The sequence below is a fragment of the Dendrobates tinctorius genome, unplaced genomic scaffold (assembly GCF_039654945.1).
Source record: "Dendrobates tinctorius isolate UK_male_01 unplaced genomic scaffold, ASM3965494v1 ptg000046l, whole genome shotgun sequence".
Taxonomy (NCBI): Eukaryota; Metazoa; Chordata; class Amphibia; order Anura; family Dendrobatidae; genus Dendrobates; species Dendrobates tinctorius.
In genome coordinates this window covers 27,126,910-27,151,150 of record NW_027361714.1, presented here as the reverse complement: position 1 = coordinate 27,151,150, position 24,241 = coordinate 27,126,910, and the positions used below count along the sequence as shown (strand labels likewise).

General features: G+C 44.2%; 1 protein-coding gene across 7 annotated transcripts in view; it reads left to right on the top strand.

Moving 5' to 3' along the window:
* ECHDC1 (ethylmalonyl-CoA decarboxylase 1) overlaps positions 1–24,241 on the top strand; it is a 180,750-nt gene that overhangs the window by 133,869 nt on the left and 22,640 nt on the right. For all 7 annotated transcript variants that reach the window (XM_073575775.1, XM_073575770.1, XM_073575774.1 and 4 more), the window contains one exon: positions 18,677–18,757. In XM_073575775.1, the coding sequence (XP_073431876.1) occupies positions 18,677–18,757 (81 nt within the window). The remainder of the gene's footprint in view (positions 1–18,676; positions 18,758–24,241) is intronic.

The window sequence follows — 24,241 nt, the reverse complement described above, 5'->3', positions numbered from 1 at the left end:
ACTCACAACGGGAAACAGAATCGGGTCCGAACCATATAAACAAGCTATAGCAACAAACAGGCACACGGGGGTCAGCACACTAGGCCAATGGCAAAAGTATAACTCTCCCAGAACCAGAAAGAGGCCACAATCATTAACCCCAAGTGTGCAGGTCAAAATCTGCACAGAGCTCCAGACATTAACCCCCGGTGTGCAGCTCAAAAACCCGCACTGGGATCATGACAGTACCCCCCTCTCAATGGGGGGCCTCCGGACCCCCAGGCTTCCCCGGGTACTTGGCATGGAACGCCTGAACCAGGCGATCTGCATGTACTGAGCGAGCAGTGACCCATGAGCGCTCTTCTGGTCCATATCCCTTCCAGTGGACCAGGTACTGCAAAGAGCGGCGCACCCGCCGAGAGTCCACAATATGTCCGACCTCATACTCCAATTGACCCTCCACCAGCACTGGAGGAACAACAGTCTCAGAGTTCTCTTTGACAGATCCTGCTGGTTTCAACAGAGACTTATGGAACACATTAGATATTTTTAAGGAGGCGGGGAGACGCAACCTATATGCCACTGGGTTGACTATCTCCATAATCACGTACGGACCAATGAACTTTGGTCCCAACTTAACTGATGGTACCTTTAAGTTGATGTTACGCGTGGAGAGCCAAACCTTCTCTCCCACCTGAAACATGTCTCCCGAGGCTCTCTTTTTGTCCGCAAAATATTTGTATCTCCCCTGGGATCGAGAGATATTACGCTGGACCTCAGCCCAGAGGTCTTTTAACCATTGAATGGACCCCTCTGCTCCTGGACAACCAGAATCCACCCGAGAAAACTCCCCAAAATGTAGATTAAAGCCATAGTTAATCAGGAATGGGGACATGTTGGTGGACTGACTCACCCGGTTGTTAAAAGCGAATTCAGCCAACGGTAAAGCATCACACCAATCCTCCTGTCTGGCGGAGGTCAGACACCTGAGAATTTGTTCCAGGGATTGATTGGTGCGTTCTGTCTGACCATTACTCTCCGGGTGATATGCCGACGAGAAGGAGAGTGAGATGCCCAATTTCATACAGAACGCCCTCCAAAATTTGGCCACAAACTGCACACCTATTTCAGACACAACATTCAGGGGTACCCCATGCAATCGGACCACATGCTGCACAAACAATCTTGACAACTTTTCTGCTGAAGGTAATGCTGCCAAGGGAATGAAATGGGCCTGTTTAGAAAACCTATCCACCACCACCCAGATCACGGTATTGCCCCTGGAAGGTGGAAGGCCGGTAATAAAATCCATGGAAAGATGAGTCCATGGCCTATCAGGAACCGGTAAAGGTATGAGTTCCCCAGCCGGTCGGTTATGCGAGCTTTTGGAATGGGCACATATGCCACAAGCAGAAACAAATTCCTTGACATCGGACCTTAATGAAGGCCACCAAAAACCCCTGGCTACTGCCTCTCTAGTGGCCGTGATACCTGGATGAGCACTCAGCCTAGAATCATGAAACTCCTGCAGAAGTCTAGGCCGCAATGAGTCTGGAACAAACAGTTTATCGCTTGGCCTGGTTGCCGGAGCTAGGGCCTGAGCCCTTAGGATTTCTTGTTCCAACTCAGTTGAGACCCCCGCCACTACCACCCCTGGGGGAAGAATGGAGGACGGCGGCTCAGGGGGAGACACTGGATCAAAACTTCTGGACAGGGCATCCGCTTTAACATTTTTGGACCCCGGTCGAAAAGTAATTGAGAACTGAAATCGTGAAAAAAAAAGTGACCAACGGGCCTGTCTAGGAGTAAGCCTCTTAGCAGATTCAAGGTATGCCAAATTTTTGTGATCCATGACAACCGTGATAGGGTGAGCTGCCCATTCCAAAAAGTGCCTCCATTCCTCAAACGCCAGCTTGACCGCAAGAAGTTCTCTATTGCCTACATCATAGTTTTTCTCAGCTGAAGAGAACTTCTTGGAGAAGAAGGCACAGGGTTTGAGATTGGTAAGGGTGGCCGGACCCTGGGACAGCACAGCCCCCACCCCCACTTCAGAAGCATCCACCTCCACAATGAATGGTTTGGACGGGTCAGGTTGCACCAACACCGGGGAAGACATAAAACATTTCTTAATCGCTGAGAAGGATTCCTTAGCGAGTACAGACCAATTTTTTACATCAGCTCCCTTCTGGGTAAGATCCGTGAGTGGTTTCACCACTTGTGAGAAACCTTTAATGAATCTCCGGTAATAGTTCGCAAATCCTAAGAAGCGTTGGAGCCCCTTGAGATCTCGAGGCTGAACCCAGTCAGCGATCGCCAGCACCTTCTTAGGATCCATACGAAACCCCTCACAGGACACAATCAACCCCAAAAAAGACAGCTCCTGTACAAAAAACGAACATTTTTCCAATTTGGCGAACAATTGGTTCTCCCTGAGTCTCTGGAGAACTGTCTTTAGATGTTGCAAGTGAGATTGACTGTCCGGGGAATACACCAAAATATCATCCAAATAAATAATAACAAAACGGCCTATCAGATCAGAAAACACAACATTGATGAAATTTTGGAAAATAGTGCATTAGTTAACCCAAATGGCATTACCAGGTTCTCAAAGAGTCCTTCTGATGTGAGGAATGCCGTTTTCCACTCGTCCCCTTCCCGAACCCTTATCAGATTGTAGGCCCCCCGCAGATCTAACTTGGAGAACCATTGGGCCCCAGCTAACTGGTTACATAAGTCTGGGATGAAGGGAAGCGGGTAAGAGTTCCTTACCGTTATCTTGTTCAGTTCCCGAAAGTCGAGGCACGGCCGCAAACCACCATCTTTTTTCTTCACAAAGAAGAACCCTGCTGCCACAGGTGACACAGAAGGCCTGATATGCCCTTTGCGGAGACTCTCAGCTATGTACTCCTTCATGGCTTGGCGCTCAGGCACAGACAAATTGAACAATCGAGCCTTAGGTACCTTGGCCCCGGGTACTAAATCAATGGCACAATCATAGGGTCTATGCGGTGGCAGCGCCTCAGCCTCACTTTCGGAAAACACGTCTTCGAAATCTTTCAGGTACTCCGGAATACCTTCCAGATCGACAGAAGACACAGACACGGATTTAACAGCGTTAACAAGATGTCCCCGGTTACCACATTTATTATTGCATCCCCATTGAGTGATTTCCCCTGTAACCCAATCAATGGTAGGATTATGGCGTTGAAGCCAAGGCATCCCCAGTACCAGTCCTGCAGGCAAGTTATCTAGCACCAGACAACTTAGTTTCTCCACATGAGTGGAACCCACTTTTAGAGAAAAAAGTTCAGACCTGCAACAGATACCGTCTTGGTTAAGAGGAGATGTGTCAATTGCCACAAGTTTAACAGGGTCATGAAGCCTGACTGTCCCTATCTTATTAAGAGTCATAACCTTGGTATCAATCAGGTTCACAGCCGAACCGCAGTCAATAAAAGCAGTAGTCTGAACAGGACCATAACCAAGTTCCAGTTCCACCTGCAGCACCATTTTTGCACATGAGGAAAATTGTACCTGAAGGTCTGGGTAGCCTCCTCGATTACTACCCAGACCTAGTCGTTTCCCGCCATCTTGGAGGATGACGGACAGGAGGGGCAGTCCTTCCAATGTCCAGATTTCCCACAATAGAAGCACAACTGCTTTTCCCAGCGGCGTCTTCTTTCCTTTCCCTCACAGGTGACAGCGCTCACCTCCATAGCCATAGGAAGAGACTGGGTCTCATCTCCACTGAAGAATAAGGGCGATTCCCGTTGCATAATGCCTCTAGCCCGCAGCCTGCGATCCATGCGAACCGCTTGGACCATGGCATCCTCCAGGGAGTCAGGCGGAGGATGGAGTGCCAAAGCATCCTTCAGACGTTCACACAGGCCTCTGTGGAACAGCCCCCGAAGGGCGGCATCACTCCAGGAAATCTCCGCAGCCCAACGTCTGAATTCAGTACAGAACCATTCGGCCGAGTGCTCCCCCTGACAGACACTCATCACTTTGTCCTCAGCCAACCGCACTCTATCAGGCTCATCATAAATAAGCCCTAAGGCTTCAAAAAATGCATCCACAGACATTCTCTCAGGGGCAGAAGAGGAAAGCGAGAACGCCCAGGCTTGTGGGGACCCCCTAAGCAGGGACATCACCACCCCCACCCTCTGTTTCTCATCCCCAGAGGAGCGGGGTCTCAATGAAAAAAAAAGCTTACAGCCCTCCTTAAATGCCCTGAATTCATCCTTGTTACCAGAAAATATATCTGGCAATTTAACCGGGGATTCAGGTGGGATTAAAATGACATCTCTATTCCCCACCTGCTGGAAGCCTGCGGAAAGTACCCCCTGAACTGAGTCCTCAACCCGCCGTTGGGACTGGGCCAGAGCTTGGTGTTCCAAACAAAGCTTCTGCAGTGACTGAGTCAAGCTTTTCACCTGCTCAGATAAAGCACACATTGGGTCCATGCTGCAGAAGTGAGGAGAGAAAAAAAAATTGTAGGCCAGTTATAATGTCAGAGACACCGCACTGAACTTGCTCACTGAGCCAGTGCGCGTGTCCTGAGTAAAGCGAACAGTGCTCAAAGCTACCTGTGGAGTGGGCAGAAACCGAATAGATGCGTACTTCAGAGCTGCAGGACCTGAAGCACGTGACTGCTGGGGGCGTGGCCTAAACTCCACAGAGCTAGGAGCTGCAAGACAATTCCTAGCAGAGTAACTGCGAGACAAAGTTTCCAAGGGGAATAGACAGTGAGAATAGTCAGGACGTAGCCAATGAGTCACACACAGAGATAGCTGTAGGGTACCAAAGGGGGCGAGCAGAGAGTAGTCAGGTCACATGCAATGAGTCATACACAGATAATAACGCAGTACAAAATCAACAGGCAAACTCACAACGGGAAACAGAATCGGGTCAGAACCATATAAACAAGCTATAGCAACAAACAGGCACACGGGGGTCAGCACACTAGGCCAATGGCAAAAGTATAACTGGCAGGGATTGAAGCTACCCAGGGGTTTATGAAGCTCTCCCAGAACCAGAAAGAGGCCACAATCATTAACCCCAAGTGTGCAGGTCAAAATCTGCACAGAGCTCCAGACATTAATCCCCGGTGTGCAGCTCAAAAACCCGCACTGGGATCATGACACTAACATAAATAAAAACGTGAGAGTTAGTCAGTATCACAAATAATATTTACATCCAGGTACCTTATAGATGATGTTGTCTCTGGACTCATTCTTCTTTTCTTCATCTTGTCCAGATGTCATAATGAGTTTTCTCCGGTCTTCTGCTGCAAATCTCCACAAGAAGTCCTTAAAGATAGCAGTGTCATTATAATGCTCCTGAATAAAAATCTGTCCTACACTGAGCCCCTGAATAAATAATTGCCCCTCACTATATTGTCTGCACAAAATATGACCCCCACACAGTCCCTCTTATGGTACATGCTCTTCACACTGACCTCTCCTTTCCATACAGGGACCCCCTTCCCACTGTCCTCTCACACTGTGCCCCCTATAGGGCCCAGTCTCTATACTGTACCCTCTCATCACACTCCCCACTTCTTGGTACACTGTTCCCTTCTGGCTGTACCCTTACACTGCCCCCCCCATGCTTTGCCCCCCACTACTCAGTCTCTATTCTGTGCCAGCTCACTTTTCTCCCCCCATACTGTCTCCTCACACTATTCCCCTCCCTCCTCATACTGTCTCCTTTCACATCCCCCTGTTCACCATACTGTCTCTTCATATATTTACATATATTTACCCCCTCACTCTCTATACTGCCTGCTCACACATACTCTCAACTCCACATATGTGTCTGCACACATCCCTTCACCCTCACTCCCCATACGTTTTTCCTATCACTACTCATACTGTGTCCGCATACATTACCTCGTTCGCTCCCCATACCGTCTGCACCCATTCCCCCACTCACCATACTGTGTCTGTACCCATCCCCTCATACTGTTTCCTCATACATAACCCATACTGTTTCCTCGTACATGCCCCCAAACCCCTGTACTGTTTCCTCACACAAACCTCCCATATTGTTTCCTCATAGATCTCCTTTGCTACTTATTTTGTGTCCTCAAATCCTCCCACACATTAAATCTCACCATCCCCACTCCAAATCTCCTCCCACACATTAAATCTCCCCATCCCCTCTCCAAATCTCCTCCCAAACATTAAAGCTCCCCAACCCCACTCCAAATCTCTGCCATCCTCACTACAAATCTCCCCCACACATTAAAACCCCCCATCCCCACTCTGTTATATGCGAGTACTATTGAACACTGGGAGCCGGCACGCTACAGCTTCTCTGTGCCGGCTGTCAACTCCCAGTCTGGGGGCTGCAGAATGCAGCCTCTGGGGAAGACACTGCGGACCGCTGCATTAGGCAGCCAGGCTGCGCCCGGGGCACATGCCCCGGCTGCCCTCCCACCTAGATATGCCTCTGGGGTCATGGATATTTCCCCCAAGCCTAAAAACAGCAGCTCACAGTTGCCCAGAAAAGGCACATCTATTAAATGCGCCAGTTCTGGCATTTTGCCCAGCTCTTCCCACTTGCCCTGTAGCAGTGGCAAGAGGGGTTCATATTTGTGGGGTTGATGTCACCTTTGTGTTGTCAGGTGACATCAAGCACACAGATTAGTTTTGGAGAGGCGTCTATAAGACACCTATCTATTACTAATCCTATAGTTGTATTGTAAATAAAGACACAGCTAGAATAAAGTATTTTATTTTAAATAAACACAAAACATAGTTTTACTTTTTTTATTGAAAAATAACAAACGCAGTTATACTCAACTAACGCCCATTCTATTCATGCACATGACCGCGCAACAAACACCCAGTGTTCGGGGGACCGAACCCGAAAGTCAACACAAACTTCCTGGTGATGTCTGTACCCGAACAGTTGGTGTTCGGTACGGACACCAAACTTTACTGTTCGAGTTCACCTATCTCTAACCATGTGCACACTATAAAGTGAGTCTGTCAGCATTTTTAACCTCTCACACTGCTGACATTGCTATGAAGAGGAAGGTGAGAGCACTGAAGATTGAAATCTATGTTTTAATGCATCCAAGGGTTAACTATATTGCATTTAAATCTTGAGGTGTAACTATATTCACAAGGGGTTAATTAAGTGTGGGGGTTCATAATTAAGGGTTTATAAGGGACAGCTGGTTGGGGCTCAACTCCTTTTGGAAGTGCATTGAGCAGCAGGGTGGTGTGTTGGTAAAAGGGAAAAAAAAATCTCTTTTAAATCTTCTGCCTGAGCGAGTGTGAACGAGCTGAGTGTGACCTGAGCATAAGTGCGAACTGTGGTAAGTGTGTGACTTGTGATTCAGTGACTTTGGATTCATGGAGTTTCCAAGGGAGGTATTACTGAATTACTGTTATGTTTTATTAATACTTTTTATTTATTTTTACTTATCTTTTCTGTCTGGTGCAATCACCATTAGGATGTGCTCCACTATTGCCAATGCCATCCAGTGTACGTCTTGCCGCATGTATGAAATCCTTGAACAGCCGGTCGAGGGTGCATACTGCTGTGCGAGATGTGAGCACGTTGTGCATTTGGAAGCCCAGATACTGGATCTAAATGTACAGCTGGCAACACTGAGATCCATAGACAATATGGAAAGGAGTCTTCTGCTCAATGAGCAGACGCTCAAAGGGATAGATGAGGGGGGGATGCTAGGTTGGAGCTGCAGGACAATGAAGCAGCTAGCTGGGTGACAGTTAGAAAGCGGGGTAGAGGGAAGAGCACCAGGGAGGCTAGTCCTGATCTGGCACACCCCAATAACTTTGCTAAGTTGGCAGATGAGGGGAGTGTCAGTGCAGGAGTAGCACTGCTGCAGCAAGGCATGTCCTCTGAAAGCCGGAGGAGTGTCTGCTCCAGTAAGGGGGGAAATAGGAGAGTAGGGCAGGCCAGACAGGTGCTGGTAGTGGGGGACTCAATTATTAGGGGAACAGATAGGGCAATCTGTCACAAAGACAGGGATCGTCGAACGGTGTGCTGCCTACCTGGTGCTCGAGTCCGACACATCGCTGATCGGGTTGACAGATAACTGGGAGGGGCTGGTGAGGATCCAGCGGTCATGGTGCACATTGGCACAAATGACAAAGTTAGAGGTAGGTGGAAGGTCCTTAAAGATAATTTGAGGGAATTAGGCTGCAAGCTTAAAGCAAGGACCTCCAAGGTGATATTTTCGGAAATACTTCCTGTACCACGTGCCACGCCAGAGAGGCAACAGGAGATTAGGGAGGTTAATAAGTGGCTCAGGAATTGGTGTAGGAAGGAGGGGTTTGGGTTCCTGGAGAACTGGGCAGACTTTTCAGTTGGCTACAGGTTCTACGCTAGGGACAGGCTGCACCTCAATGGGGAGAGTGCAGCTGTGCTGGGGGAGAAAATGGCTAGAAGGTTGGAGGAGTGTTTAAACTATGGATGGGGGGGATGGTTTTCCTTTTATAGGAGGGGAAGACAGTGCAGATAGAGACCTGGGCACAAATAATGAAATTGGGGGTGGGGGTGGCAGTTATCTGCACAGTGAGTGGCCCCAGTTATGCTGCACAATGAGTGGCCCCAGTTATGCTGCACAGTGAATGGCCCCAGTTATCTGCACAGTGAGTGGCCCCAGTTATCTGCACAGTGAGTGGCCCCAGTTATCTACACAGTGAGTGGCCCCAGTTATGCTGCACAGTGTGGCCCCATCATATTGCTGCTGCTGCCGCTGCCTCCGTTACCAAAGGAAAAAAAACTGTGTACTCACCTCCATCGCTGCCCCCTGCTCATCAGCATTGGGGGCTCTGCAGTGACTGTGCAGGCAGACGGCGCGATCGCACCCTCTGACCTGAATGTCACTGCAGAGGATGCAAGACAGCAGAGCGACGCGCAGGGACAGGTGAATATACCTCCCCCTGTTCATACTCACCCCCGTCATGGCACTTGTCTCTGCAGCGCAGCCCCTGCTTCTTCCATGTTCTCGGCGCACTGCTCTCTTCCTGCTTCAGCGGTCACATGGTACTGCTCATTAAATATGCGCATATTCATGAGTTTAATGAGCGGTACCACGTGACCGTTGAAGCAGGAAGGAAGAGCAGTGCCGAGAACATGGAACATGCAAAACAGAAGCCGCGGAGACACCATCACGTGTTTCTCAACGCAAGCAATGACCAGCCAGGTCTTTGCCCGGGAAGGAACAACCACGGGAAGGGCAGTCTCCAATGAAGGAAACCACCTATGCCAAAACATGGTATCCATCCACATACAGCTGTTTCGGGGTATTGCCCCTCATCAGTGTGGAGTAGGAAACTGGCTGGTAGGAGCAATGCCTAGTAAAAAGACTATGAAAAGGAGGATGAATGAACTCATGGAGATCAACATCCGACACTGCGGAGACACCATCACGTGTTTCTCAACGCAGTGATTCTAGAGCACTGCCCCCATCCCTTATGGGAAATATGTAAAACATGCAAAACAGAAGCCGCGGAGACACCATCACGTGTTTCTCAACGCAAGCAATGACCAGCCAGGTCTTTGCCCGGGAAGGAACAACCACGGGAAGGGCAGTCTCCAATGAAGGAAACCACCTATGCCAAAACATGGTATCCATCCACATACAGCTGTTTCGGGGTATTGCCCCTCATCAGTGTGGAGTAGGAAACTGGCTGGTAGGAGCAATGCCTAGTAAAAAGACTATGAAAAGGAGGATGAATGAACTCATGGAGATCAACATCCGACACTGCGGAGACACCATCACGTGTTTCTCAACGCAGTGATTCTAGAGCACTGCCCCCATCCCTTATGGGAAATATGTAAAACATGCAAAACAGAAGCCGCGGAGACACCATCACGTGTTTCTCAACGCAAGCAATGACCAGCCAGGTCTTTGCCCGGGAAGGAACAACCACGGGAAGGGCAGTCTCCAATGAAGGAAATCACCTATGCCAAAACATGGTATCCATCCACATACAGCTGTTTCGGGGTATTGCACAATATATACCATATGGAAATAAACATACTAGAAATAGGAGGAAACCAGTATGGTTAAATAGAGCTGTAAGGGGAGCAATAAGTGACAAAAATAAAGCATTTAGAGAATTAAAGCAAGTAGGTAGTAATGAGGCAATAAATAAATACAGAAAATTAAATAAATTATGTAAAAAGCAAATCAAGACAGTAAAGATTGAGACAGAGAGACTCATTGCCAGAGAAAGTAATAATACTCCCCAAATATTCTTTAACTACATAAATAGTAAGAAGCTAAAAAATGATAGTGTTGGCCCCCTTAAAAATAATCTGGGTGAATTGGTGGATGAGGATGAGGAAAAAGCCAATATGCTAAATGACTTTTTTTCAACAGTATTTACACAAGAAAATCCCATGACAGATAACATGATCAGGGATAAAAAATTCTCCATTAAATGTCACCTGCTTAACCCAGCAGGAAGTACGGCGGCGTCTAAAAATCACTAAAATTGACAATTCCCGGACCCGGATGAGATACACCCCCGAGTACTGCAGGAATTAAGTACAGTCATAGATAGACTATTATTTTTAATCTTTAAAGATTCCATAATAACAGGGTCTGTACCACAGGACAGGTGTATAGCAAATGTGGTGCCAATATTCAAAAAGGGGACAAAAACTGAACTTGGAAATTATAGGCCAGTAAGTTTACCTTCAACTGTGGGTAAAATCCTGGAGGCTTTTCTAAGAGATACTATACTGGAGTATCTAAAGAAGAATAACCTCATGACCCAATATCAACATGGGTTTACAAGGGACCGTTCCTGTCAGACTAATCTGATAAGCTTTTATGAAGAGGTAAGTTCAGGACTGGACCAAGGGAATGCAGTGGATGTGGTGTACATGGACTTTTCAAAAGCTTTTGATACGGTGCCACACAAAAGGTTGATACATAAAATGAGAACAATGGCAATAGGGGAAAATATGTGTAGGTGGGTTAAGAGCTGGCTCAGGGATAGGAAACAAAGGGTGGTTATTAATGGAGCACACTCGGACTTGGTCACGGTTAGCAGTGGGGTACCACAGGGGTCAGTATTGGGCCCGCTTCTTTTTAACATATTTATTAACCCCTTTCTGACATCAGACGTACTATCCCATCCAAGGGACCTGGGCCCCTATGCCCATGGACGCGATAGTACGTCTAGCGCGATCAGCGGCATCCACGTGGTGAGCGCCGCTGATCGCGGCCGGGTGTCAGCTGATTATCACAGCTGACACCCGGCACTATGTGTCAGGGGCGGTCACGGACCACCCCCGACACGTTAACCCCTTGCACACCGCGATCAAACACGATCGCGGTGTACCGGGGGTTAAAGGGAAGCATCGGCAGGGAGGGGGCTCCCTCCGTGCTTCCCTGAACCCCCCACAGCAGCGCAATGTGCAGCGCTGCTGCGCGGGGCTCATTCCCTGCAGGTCCCCGGATCCAAGATGGTGACGGGGACCTTCGGGGGCTTGCAGGGAGCTGGCTTCCTCAGTGCCTGCAAAGCGCAGGCAAGGAGGAAACCTGCACACTGCCTGTGACAGATTGCTGATCTGTCACAGTGATCTGTGATCTGTGATGTGACAGATCAGCGATCTGTCACAGGACAGTGATGCCCCCCATGGGACAACCTAATAAAGTTTAAAAAAAAAAAAGTGTAAAAATAATTTTAAAAAAATCACTAAATAAATTAAAAAAAAAAAAATATTCCCTAATAAATTCATTTTTTGGAAATAAAAAAAAAAACACTAAAAGGACCCATTTGGTATCGCCGCGTCCATAACGACCTGCCCTATAAAACTGTCCCATTAATTAACCCCTTTAGCGAACCCCTTAAAAAATAAAAATAAAAAACGAAGCAAAAAATAATGATTTATTATCATACCGCCGAACAAAAAGTGCAATAACGCGCGATGAAAAAGACGCATATAAATATCCATGGTACCGCTGAAAACGTCATCTTGTCCCGCAAAAAACGAGCCACCAAACAGCATCATGAGAGAATTAAAAAGTTATAGCTCGCAGAATAAAGTGATGCAAAAATAATTATTTTTTTATATAAAATTGTTTTTATTGCATAAAAGCGCCAAAACATAAAAAGGCATAAATGAGGTATCGCTGTAACCGTACTGACCCGAAGAATAAAACGGCTTTATCAATTTTACCGCACGCAGAATGGTGTGAACTCACCCCCCCAAAAGAAATTTATGAAACGCTGGTTTTTGTTCATTCTGCGTCCCAAAAATCGGAATAAAAAGCGATCAAAAAATGTCACATGCCCGAAAATGATACCAATAAAATTGTCAACTCGTTCCGCAAAGAATAAGACCTCACATGACTCGATGGGTCAAAATACGGAAAAATTATAGCTCTCAATATGTGGTGATGCAAAAACTATTTTTACAATAAAAAGCGTCTTTTAGCGTGACAGCTGCCAAACATAAAAACCGCCATAAATAGTAAATCAAACCCCCCGTTATCACCCCCTTAGTTAGGGAATAATAATAACATTTAAAAAATGTACTGTATTTATTTCCATTTTCCCATTACGGTTAGGGCTAGGGCTAGGGTTAGGGCTAGGCGTCTGATCTCAATTCCAACCAATTCTGCGTTAAAAAAGTCAAATGGTGCTCCTTCCCTTCCAAGCTCTACCATGCGCCCAAACAGTATTTTACTCCCACATATGGGGTATCAGCCGACTCAGGACAATTTGCAAAACAACTTTTGGGGTCCAATTTCTCCTGTTGCCCTTAGGAAAATAAAAAATTGGGGGCAAAAATATCATTTTTGTGGGAAAAAAAATATGATTTTTTTATTTTCACACCCGGGCGTTATAAACTTCTGTGAAGCCCTTGGGGGTTCAAAGTGCTCACCACACATCTAGATAAGTTCCTTAGGGGGTCTAGTTTCCAAAATGGTGTCATTTATGGGGGGTTTCCACTGTTTAGGTACATCAGGGGCTCTTCAAACGTGACATGGTGTCAGATCAGAATTCCAGCCAATTTTGCATTGAAAAAGTCAAACAGTGCTCCTTCCCTTCTGAGCTCTGCCATGCGCCGAAACAGTGGTTCCCCCCCACATATCAGGTATCAGCGTACTCAGGACAAATTGCACAATAACTTTTCCAGTCCAATTTCTCCTTTTACTCTTGATAAAATAAAAAAAATTGAACCTGAAATATTTTTTTTGTGAAAAGAAGTTAATTGTTCATTTTTTTTTAAATATTCAAAAAATTCCTGTGAAGCACCTGAAGGGTTAATAAACTTCTTGAATGTGGTTTTGAGCACCTTGAGGCGTGCAGTTTTTAGAATGGTGTCACTTTTGGGTATTTTCTATTATATAGACCCCTCAAAGTGGCTTCAAATGTGATGTGGTTCGTAAAAATAAAATGGTGTTGGAAAAATGAGAAATCGCTGGTCAACTTTTAACCCTTATAACTTCCTAACAAAAAAAATTTTGGTTCCAAAATTGTGCTGATGTAAAGTAAACATGTGGGAAATGTTACTTATTAAGTTTTTTGTGTGCCGTATGTCTGTGATTTAAGGGCATAAAAATTCAAAGTTAGAAAATTGCAAAATTTTCAAAATTTTCGCCAAATTTCCGTTTTTTTCACAAATAAACGGAATATGAATGAAATTTTACCACTAACATGAATTACAATATGTCTCGAGAAAACAGTGTCAGAATCACTGGGATCCATGGAAGCGTTTCAGAGTTATTACCTCATAAAGGGACAGTGGTCAGAATTCTAAAATTTGGCCCGGTCATGAACGTGCAAATCACCCTTGGGGGTAAAGGGGTTAATGACCTTGTAGGGGGCATAGAGAGTAAAATTTCAATATTTGCAGATGACACTAAACTCTGCAGGGTAATCAATACAGAGGAGGACAATTTTATATTACAGGAAGATTTATGTAAACTATAAGCTTGGGCTGATAAATGGCAAATGAGTTTTAATGGGGATAAATGTAAGGTCATGTGGGTCGCCCTCACACCCAGGGCAGTGGGGTACTCGGTACTGGGCCCGATGATCCTCAATGGGAGATGTCACGGTAGCTGGGACCCGGCCCGTGACCCTGGGCGCCCATTGTAAATGTTCAGTGTCAAGGTGTAAGTCGTGACGCCACCTGTGGTATTTGGCAATGAAGATGTAAGCCGACGCTGCAGACAGATCCTCTGGGACAGATGGTGTGGTGCAACAGTGATGTTATAGCCCTCCACAGGCAGGGCTGTAGTCCCAGGGCAGAATAGGTGAAGTGACACGTAGATGGTGTAGTGTCAGACGCAAGGGATGTAGCAGTGCTGGGCAGGTTGGCGCAGGAATAAGTGGAGGACACCAGGGCATGTAGTTCCAAAGCTTTACTCACAGTCTGTTGTACAAACAGGTGCCTGCCTCCGTGCCATGTCCTCCGGATCAGGGACTCAGTCAACCTCCAGGCCAGATGGAATACTCCTTTCCAACACTCCGCCAACATATGTGCCCTTTCTGAACGTCTCCTCTTATAGTGCCTTTGAGTGAAGTACTCCTAGTACTGAGTTACACTGGAGTTCCTCCTGTCCGATGTTCTTATGAACCCTACTTGTACGGCAGACAGCTGTAGCCTGCTTCGGGGACTTCTTGCTACTAAGTCCCAGCTCGCTATCCAGTTGCTGTTGTGCCCCCAAGTCTTGTGTGGGAATAAAGTGGTCACTACTTCTATTCCTCCGGTGTCTGCTGCAGGACCATTAGTATCCATACAACCTCGGGGACCAGGCCCCGGCCTTGCGCTTGGAACTTCTAGGAAGGGTTCTCTTCTAACCCACGTCCTCTGTTCCCTTTTACTCCTCACGATCCGTACTAGTCTTTCTTTCTTATCGAGAATCAGGCTTTCAGTCTATGTGCTTTCTCTCTTCCTTTCCCGTGCTAGCAGACCCAGGTCACTGGGATCTGCTGCAGCACTTCCATCCTTCCATCCCTCTCTCAGGGATCTTCTTCTCTCCAACTCACTACTGACTGACTGACGACTCACTGACTGTTGTCCTAAACTCTTCCCGCTCTTTGTAATGTCATCTAACTCCACCCACCTCCCAGCACGTTTCGTGTTCCAAGCAGGGAGCCACCAATGGGTGTTTTGCTATACTCCAAGCAGGGAGCCGCCGAAGGTGCTTTGCTACACTACTTTGTGGTGTGGGGTGCAGGTGTTGGAGCATGGTCAGGAGTCTCCACCTTACCTGGATGGTGGGATACCACACCTCAGGAGGAGGTGCAGTACCTCTGTGGCGACTGAGCCTCAGGGGCGCCACACATGCACTTGGGTAGAATGAACAAGACGTATAATTATGTGCTTAATTGTAAAACACTGGGCAAAACTGTCACTGAAAAAGACTTGGGTGTATGGATGGACGACAAACTCACATTTAGTGGCCAGTGTCAGGCAGCTGCTGCAAAGGCAAATAAAATAATGGGATGCATTAAAAGAGGCATAGATGCTCATGAGGAGAACATAATTTTACCTCTATATAAGTCACTAGTGCGACCACACTTAGAACACTGTGCACAGTTCTGGTCTCTGGTGTATAAGAAAGACATAGCTGAACTGGAGCGGGTGCGGAGAAGAGCGACCAAGGTTATTAGGGAACTAGGGGGGCCTGCAATACCAAGACAGGTTATTACACTTGGCGTTATTTAGTTTGGAAAATCGAAGGCTTAGGGGTGATCTTATTACAATGTATAAATATATGCGGGGACAGTACAAAGACCTTTCTAATGATCTTTTTACACTAAGACCTGTGACGGGGACAAGAGGGAAGGAAAGAAGCTTTAAGCATACTCACAGACGCGGATTCTTTACTGTAAGAGCAGTGAGACTATAGAACTCTCTGCCGTATGATGTTGCAATGAGTGATTCCCTACTAAAATTTAAGAATGGACTGGATGCCTTTCTTGAAAAGTATAATATTACAAGGTATATAGTACACTAGTTTCCTAGATATTGCATTGATCCAGGGAGCTAGTCTGATTGCCGTATGTGGAGTCGGGAAGGAATTGTTTGACCCAATGTGAAGCTTACTGTTTGCCACATGGGTTTTTTTGCCTTCCTCTGGATCAACATGTTAGGGCAAGTTAGGATAGGATATGAGTTGAACTAGATGGACTTAAAGTCTTCCTTCAACCTTAATAACTATGTTACTATGTTACTGTGTTACAATGCTGTAATCACAGATACCGTGGAGGCGGCGCCTTCATGTATAGTGCCCTGGTTACTTTGCACGCTAAATGTTCACTGGCCATGTGCATCAGCTCTGAAAGATAGCATTAGCATTTAATAAGGAGACCATTAGAGCCATCACTCAGAGCAGCATAGATGGGCTCATGATTCCTGGGATGTGCAACATGAATGACCATCACCCCAAGAATATATATCTTGCTCTCGATAGTCTTCGGTATAGCACTGTCAGCAGTTTTCAGGAGTAAAACTGCTGACAGACTCCCTTTAAGTAAGATTCCTTTAAGGGGTTAATCCAGTGGGAGCTTAGTGTTCCCACTACACAGCAGGTGTGTATTAGTTTAGTGGCTCTCAGCCAGTCAGCATCACTGAAAATTATGTACTAAATGATAATTCCCTTCACTGTAGTCTTAATAAGTAACCATCGTTTGAATTTTCATTTCATAAATCATTAGTGCACATGAAAATAAGAAACTTTGTAATATATCAGAGAAATGTTACTATTTTCCTGGGCTGATCTTTCAGTTTCCGTTGGTACACAGCCATTACACAGTACACAGCGGGAGCACATGTAAAAAGATTTTTGTTAACCCCTTCATGACATGCGCCATACATCTTTTCCGGCTGTTGATTTGAACAGCTGACATGTGCCCCTAACAGCCGCAGGTGGAATTTTGATCCACCAACAGCTGCTAACATTTTAAATGCCGCTGTCAACCTCTGACAGTGGCATTTAACATGATCGCGTCGGAAGTGCATCACTAATGTCGCCCATCGGCGCCTGTGTTACATAACCGCGGGTCGCCGATGGGTTGGCATGACAACCGGGGGTTTGTAGGAGACCCCTATGGTTGTCATAGTCAGATAATTATGAGTACCACCTAGCGGTCAGTGCTCAAAGCAAGCAAGTTACTATACCCGGGCAACGCCGGGCTCTTCAGCTAGTATATAAATTAATTTAATCGGTAAACGTTGTAACAAAAAGAATCAAAATGCCAGAATTGTGTTTCTTTGCTGCAACATTGCATTAAAATGCAATTACGGGTGATCAAAATATCAAATCTACATCAAAATGGTGTAAAAAAAAAACATCTCGGCGCGCAAAAAATAAGCCTTCACTTAGCCCCATACCCCGAAAAATGGAGATGCTACAAACTTTGGATTTTTTTTCATCACTTAAATAAAAAAAAACCTATACATGTTTGGTATCTACGACCTCGTAATGACCTGGGGAATCAAAATGCCAGGTCAGTTTTAGCAGTTGGTACACATAGTAAAAAAAATCAACTGTGGAATTGCCCTTTTTTTTTTGCAATTTCACCGCACTTGGAATTTATTGTTCTCATTTTCCAGTACACTATATGATAAAGCCAATGGTGTCGTTCAAAAGTACAACTCGTTCCGCAAAAAACAAACCCTCACATGGTATATTGGGGGAAAAATATAAAAGTTATAGCTCTGGGAAGTAGCGGAGCAAAAAACAGAAACGTGAAAATGGCCTGGGGGTGAGGGGGTTAAACACATCCATTTGTGGAATTTTTATTCCAAAATCTATTAATTAAAACCCCTTGAAGTCCAATTGTTGTGGCCACAACACAAACTAATTGCATCCAGACAGGCAGTAAAGACTGTGCCGACATGCTGATTGGAGGGCCTTTCTAGTAATTGCACCTAAAAGCAGTTTGACGGTTAATGGTTTTGCAGCTGCACATCGCTTTACTCCATGGCCATTAACCATCAATCTATTCCAAGGTATGCAGAGATCGGAGATGCACCTCTGTGCCGGGGCAGTAACAAAACTTTAAGCCTAAAATGGTATCCAAGAAGTATCGTTTCTCCTTGCCGAGATTGACATGCTAAGCATGCTGAGATGCGGAGACTTAAAGCCGCAATGCTCCTCTAGGAAATATGCAAATTGTCTCTTCAGAGAGCAAGAGGGCTAGAACTCTAGTGCCACCTATTGGAAGCAGCAATCCTAAAAGTCAATATCGACCCTTTAACTAGCCTTGTCACTTGACTTACGATAAAAGCCAAATCAGAATCTCAATTTGCAGACACTGTGTTTGGTCAGACGCCTCTCACACAGCCAAACCAGATCTCACACTTTGCACTGACAAGGGGCAGTACCCCGAAACACAGTGTCTGCAAATTGAGATTCTTGTTTGGCTTTTATCCTAAGTCATGTAACAAGGCTCGTTAAAGTGTCAACATTGACTTTTAGGATTGCTACTTCCAATAGGTGGCGCTAGAGCTCTAGTCCTCTTCCTCTCTGAAGAGACAATTAGCCTAAAAAGGTGAATTAAATACTGTGCGTATAGAATTTCCAGTGTCCACTTTCATATGTAAAAGTGAATGGACATATTTTCTGATGATATAAACTCTCATGGGAAATATAATTCTGTATCCCTAGTTGTGAGTAATCTGAGCTCAGGTGTAAAGTGGCTCACATATTTATATAATGGTTATTGTATTTCAGGTTGCCAATCATTAGTGTAGCTCTAGTTCAAGGAAAAGCAATTGGGGGAGGAGCGGAGATGAGTACAGCGTGTGATTTCAGGTATGTTCATCTTAAAGCTATTTATTGCTTTATTTACTGTGTTGGTGCGAATCGATTTCGACCTGATTCATTGGCGACAATACTGGTCTTTGGAAGGGAACAGGAGAATCGCCCCTTACCTAACAACATCCGCGGCGGCTCTTTTGATTAGTCAACTTGGGGTGATGTCAAACCGCTGTCAGTAGAGATGAGCGACTTTGCCTTTTTTTGGGTCGAGTCGGGATTCATGAAACCCGACTTTCTCAAAAGTCGGGTCGAATGAAATCGGCCGATTATCATGAAAAGTCGAAGGCCGACTGAAACACGAAACCCAATGCAAGTCCATGGGGAACCAAGGTCGGCAGGGAGTGGAGGACAGGAAACACACCTACAGTGCCCATTTCAATGCCAACGACATGAATTCTTATTACTTAAGCTTGGCAACCTTAATTTACTTTATAATAATAGTTAGGCATTGAAAACTGGGGGTTATTTGGCTAAAGTTGTGGGGGGAATATCCCATATCCACCACCAATAAATGGCAGAAAGAGAGGCATAGAATAAAATTACAACAATTTTTATTACATAACTATTTTCACAAAATTCATATTCAACAAGGTAAGTACACATAAATTAGCGCCATGGGTTTTAATTCCAGTTTTAATTCCCATGTGGTTAATCCTATGTATATTTTCCCACAAGGGCAACAAGCATGGTAGATTACCCCCTTAGTGGTGCATGTCAACATCTTGCAAATGTCAAATTCCCTGGATCCGTCTTGATTTTCAAAGGTCCTACTCCTTACATGGTTACCACATGCCTTACAAGAATTGCAAGGAAAAAAACATTTTAACTCAGAACCAGAGGAACCACCCGAAGCACCAGAATAATGACTATGCACTAGAAAGTCCTTGAGATTTTTTGATCTTCTAGGTACCATAGAAGGGTGCTTTGGCAACAACTTTTTTAACACAGGATCAGATAGCAAAACTCCCCAATGTTTACGTATAATATGGGTCAGCTCAGACCATTGTTTATTATACCCAGTAATAAATCTAATTTGATGTTCCCTGGGCTTCTTATTCTTCTTTCCACTACTGTAAAGCAATTCATTCCTTGTTTTATTTTGTGCTTTTTTGAAACCTCTTTTGATCTGTTTCTTGCTATATCCCCTATCAGTAAACCTGTGAATCAAATCCAAAACTTGATCTTCATAGTCCTTACTTTGGGTACAAATTCTCTTGACCCGCATAAATTGGCCTGTTGGAATACCATTTAAAGTTGGTCTATAATGGGCATAAGTGGCATGCAGCAGAGTATTTGTTTCTGTTGGCTTTCTGAACACATTGGTAGTTATTTTTCCATCAGATTGAACTTCAATGTTCAAATACAGAAATTCCACTTTTCTGCCAAAATTATAGGTCAACTTAATGTTGTAATTATTACAATTCAATCTCTCCATCAGGGATTCAAGATCAGTTGTGGTGTTCTCCCAAATGAAGATCACGTCGTCAATATAGCGACACCAGCCATGTATGGTTTCAATCCCAGGAATTCCATCACTCTGAAAGATAATTCTCTCCCAGTACCCCATAAATTTGCATATGCAGGGGCACAAGTGGCCCCCATCGCGGTCCCCTGCTGTTGCAAATAAATGTCCTTATTGAATGTAAATACATTGTGCTCAAGGGCAAACTTTAATAGGGTCAAAATCAACTCATTCAACAATGGGTCCAAATTACTCTCATATAGGTAGTGGGAAATGGCAGCCAGACCATACTCATGTTTAATTGAAGAATACTGAGCTTCCACTTCAGCTGTGACAAGAATTGCATCCCCCTCCAATTGTAATAAATCCAACCTCTGCAATATCATAGTTGTACTTCTAATATATGAGGGTAATGTCAAAACTAGTGTTTGTAGGTAATAGTCAATCACCTTGCATACTATTTCACATAAACCACCAAGCCCAGAAACTATTGGCCTCCCTGGTGGGTCCAACGGATCTTTATGCAATTTTGGTAACAAATAAAATGTGGCTAGTTTCGGTTGTAATTTACTAACCACCTCCACCATCTTTTTAGGGATAATCCCATCTTCATATGCAGTTTCCAAAATGCCTATTAGTTCATGCTGAGATTTCGTTAGGGGATTATATTGTAGTTTTTTTTATAGCATAGTACATTTCCCAAAATCTTTTCAGCCTGCCTCTCATATAATGCACTGGGCCACAGGATCGTATTACCCCCTTTATCAGCCTGTTTTATTACTATACCCTCCAAGGCCTGCAACTCCTTTAATGCCTTCCTTTCCTCATGATTTAGATTGGATTTCCAATTTGGAATTGGGGGCAGATTTTCAACCTCTTCTGTCACCATTTTGGTGAAAATTTCCACCGCAGCACAGGTATTCAAACTAGGGAATTTACTGGATTTACCTATCAAGTGAATAGGGAACTTACCCTCCTTATCATCGCCTTCCCCCAAAAGCTCCTCCAGATCCCATAGAGCTTCTTTTTCTACCAAGGTAGGAAACATTGCATCCATACTACTCCCATAATGTACTTTTTGCAAAATAATAATAATAAATAATCTTTATTTTTATATAGCGCTAACATATTCCGCAGCACTTTACAGTTTACACACATTATCATCACTGTCCCCGATGGGGCTCACAATCTAAATTCCCTATCAGTATGTCTTTGGAATGTGGGAGGAAACCGGAGTACCCGGAGGAAACCCACACAAACACGGGGAGAATATACAAACTCCTTGCAGATGTTGTCCTTGGTGGGATTCGAACCCAGCGCTATATAAAAATAAAGATTATTTATTATTATTATTTTGCAAAAAGTACATTATGGGAGTAGTATGGATGCAATGTTTCCTACCTTGGTAGAAAAAGAAGCTCTACGGGATCTGGAGAAGCTTTTGGGGGAAGGCGATGATGATAAGGAGGGTAAGTTCCCTATTCACTTGATAGGTAAATCCAGTAAATTCCCTAGTTTGAATACCTGTGCTGCAGTTTAAATTTTTACCAAAATGGTGACAGAAGAGGTTGAAAATCTGCCCCCAATTCCAAATTGGAAATCCAATCTAAATCATGAGGAAAGGAAGGCATTAAAGGAGTTGCAGGCCTTGGAGGGTATAGTAATAAAACATGCTGATAAAGGGGGTAATACAGTCCTGTGGCCCAGTGCATTATATGAGAGGCAGGCTGAAAAGATTTTGGGAAATGTAAAATGCTATAAAAAAAACTACAATATAATCCCCTAATGAAATTTCAGCATGAACTAATAGGCATTTTGGAAACTGCATACGAAGACGGGATTATCCCTAAAAAGATGGTGGAGGTGGTTAGTAAATTACAACGGAAACTAGCCACATTTTATTTGTTACCAAAATTGCATAAAGATCCGTTGGACCCACCAGGGAGGCCAATAGTTTCTGGGCTTGGTGGTTTATGTGAAATAGTATGCAAGGTGATTGACTATTACCTACAGCCACTAGTTTTGACATTACCCTCATATATTAGAGATACAACTATGATGTTGCAGAGGTTGGATTTATTACAATTGGAGAGGGATGCAATTCTTGTCACAGCTGATGTGGAAGCACTGTATTCTTCAATTAAACATGAGGATGGTCTGGCTGCCATTTCCCACTACCTATATGAGAGTAATTTGGACCCATTGTTGAATGAGTTGATTTTGACCCTATTAAAGTTTGCCCTTGAGCACAATGTATTTGCATTCAATAAGGACATTTATTTGCAACAGCAGGGGACCACGATGGGGGCCACTTGTGCCCCTGCATATGCAAATTTATTTATGGGGTACTGGGAGAGAATTATCTTTCAGAGTGATGGAATTCCTGGGATTGAAGCCATACATGGCTGGTGTCGCTATATTGACGACGTGATCTTCATTTGAGAGAACACCACAACTGATCTTGTATCCTTGATGGAGAGAATGAATTGAAATAATTACAACATTAAGTTGACATATAATTTTGGCAGAAAAGTGGAATTTCTGTATTTGAACATTGAAGTTAAATCTGATGGAAAAATAACTACCAATGTGTTCAGAAAGCCAACAGCAACAAATACTCTGCTGCATGCCACTTCTGCCCATTATAGACCAACTTTAAATGGCATTCCAACAGGCCAATTTATGCGGGTCAAGAGAATTTGTACCCAATTTGACCTATGAAGATCAAGTTTTGGATTTGGTTCACAGGTTTACTGATAGGGGATATAGCAAGAAACAGATCAAAAGAGGTTTCAAAAAAGCACAAAATAAAACAAGGAATGAATTGCTTTACAGTAGTGGAAAGAAGAGTAAGAAGCCCAGGGAACATCAAATTAGATTTATTACTGGGTATAATAAACAATGGTCTGAGCTGACCCATATTATACGTAAACATTGGGGAGTTTTGCTATCTGATCCTGTGTTAAAAAAGTTGATGCCAAAGCACCCTTCTATGGTACCTAGAAGATTAAAAAATCTAAAGGACTTTTTAGTGCATAGTCATTATTCTGGTGCTTCGGGTGGTTCCTCTGGTTCTGAGTTAAAAGGTTTTTTTCCTTGCAATTCTTGTAAGGCATGTGGTAACCATGTAAGGAGTAGGACCTTTGAAAACAAGACGGATCCAGGGAATTTGACATTCGCAAGATGTTGACATGCACCACTAAGGGGGTAATCTACCATGCTCGTTGCCCTTGTGGGAAAATATACATAGGATTAACCACACGGGATTAAAACTCAGAACCAGGGAACATGTAAGAGATATCGAGAAGGCGGCGACTATTGATGACTTGGAAGGGTTAAAAACTCTCCCTAGACACTTTAAACGATATCACAAGTGTGACCCCTCAGGTCTTAAGATCAAAGCTATTGACCAAGTATGTTTAGATAGCAGGGGAGGGAATCTCGGCAAGATCCTTGCACAAAAAGAGAGCTGATGGATCTATTTACTAGGTACCATGACTCCGCAGGGTTTGAATGAAACTATGGGCTTCAGTGCGTTTTTATCGATGAATTAGTCCAATTTTCGAATCATCCATTTTTATGGATCCTGTTTTTAGTTGTGTGTTTTGTTTGTTAATAATTTTATTAAAAAAATTTTCATTATATTCAGCCTAGAGAATAACATCAGCATGCTGCATTCTTCCGGCAAATTATTATATGGAAGATAGGTCCATCATCATTGAATTTTCTGGAGTTCAACAAGACTTCTCAATTTTGACTCATTTGCATAATAGTTGAATAACTGCTTGGTCTTTGAATTAACATAATCGGGTTCTGGGATAGTATATTTGGTGTTTTTAGGCACTTTTGGTATCAATTTTTTGTATATGTAATTCTTGTTATAGTATGTCACATTGATTAATATTAATGCAATTTTGTGCATAATTTGGTATTTTAGGTGTTATAAATTCACATTATATATGACATATTGTAATTAAAAACATATGATTAGTGTTGAGCATTCCGATACCGCAAGT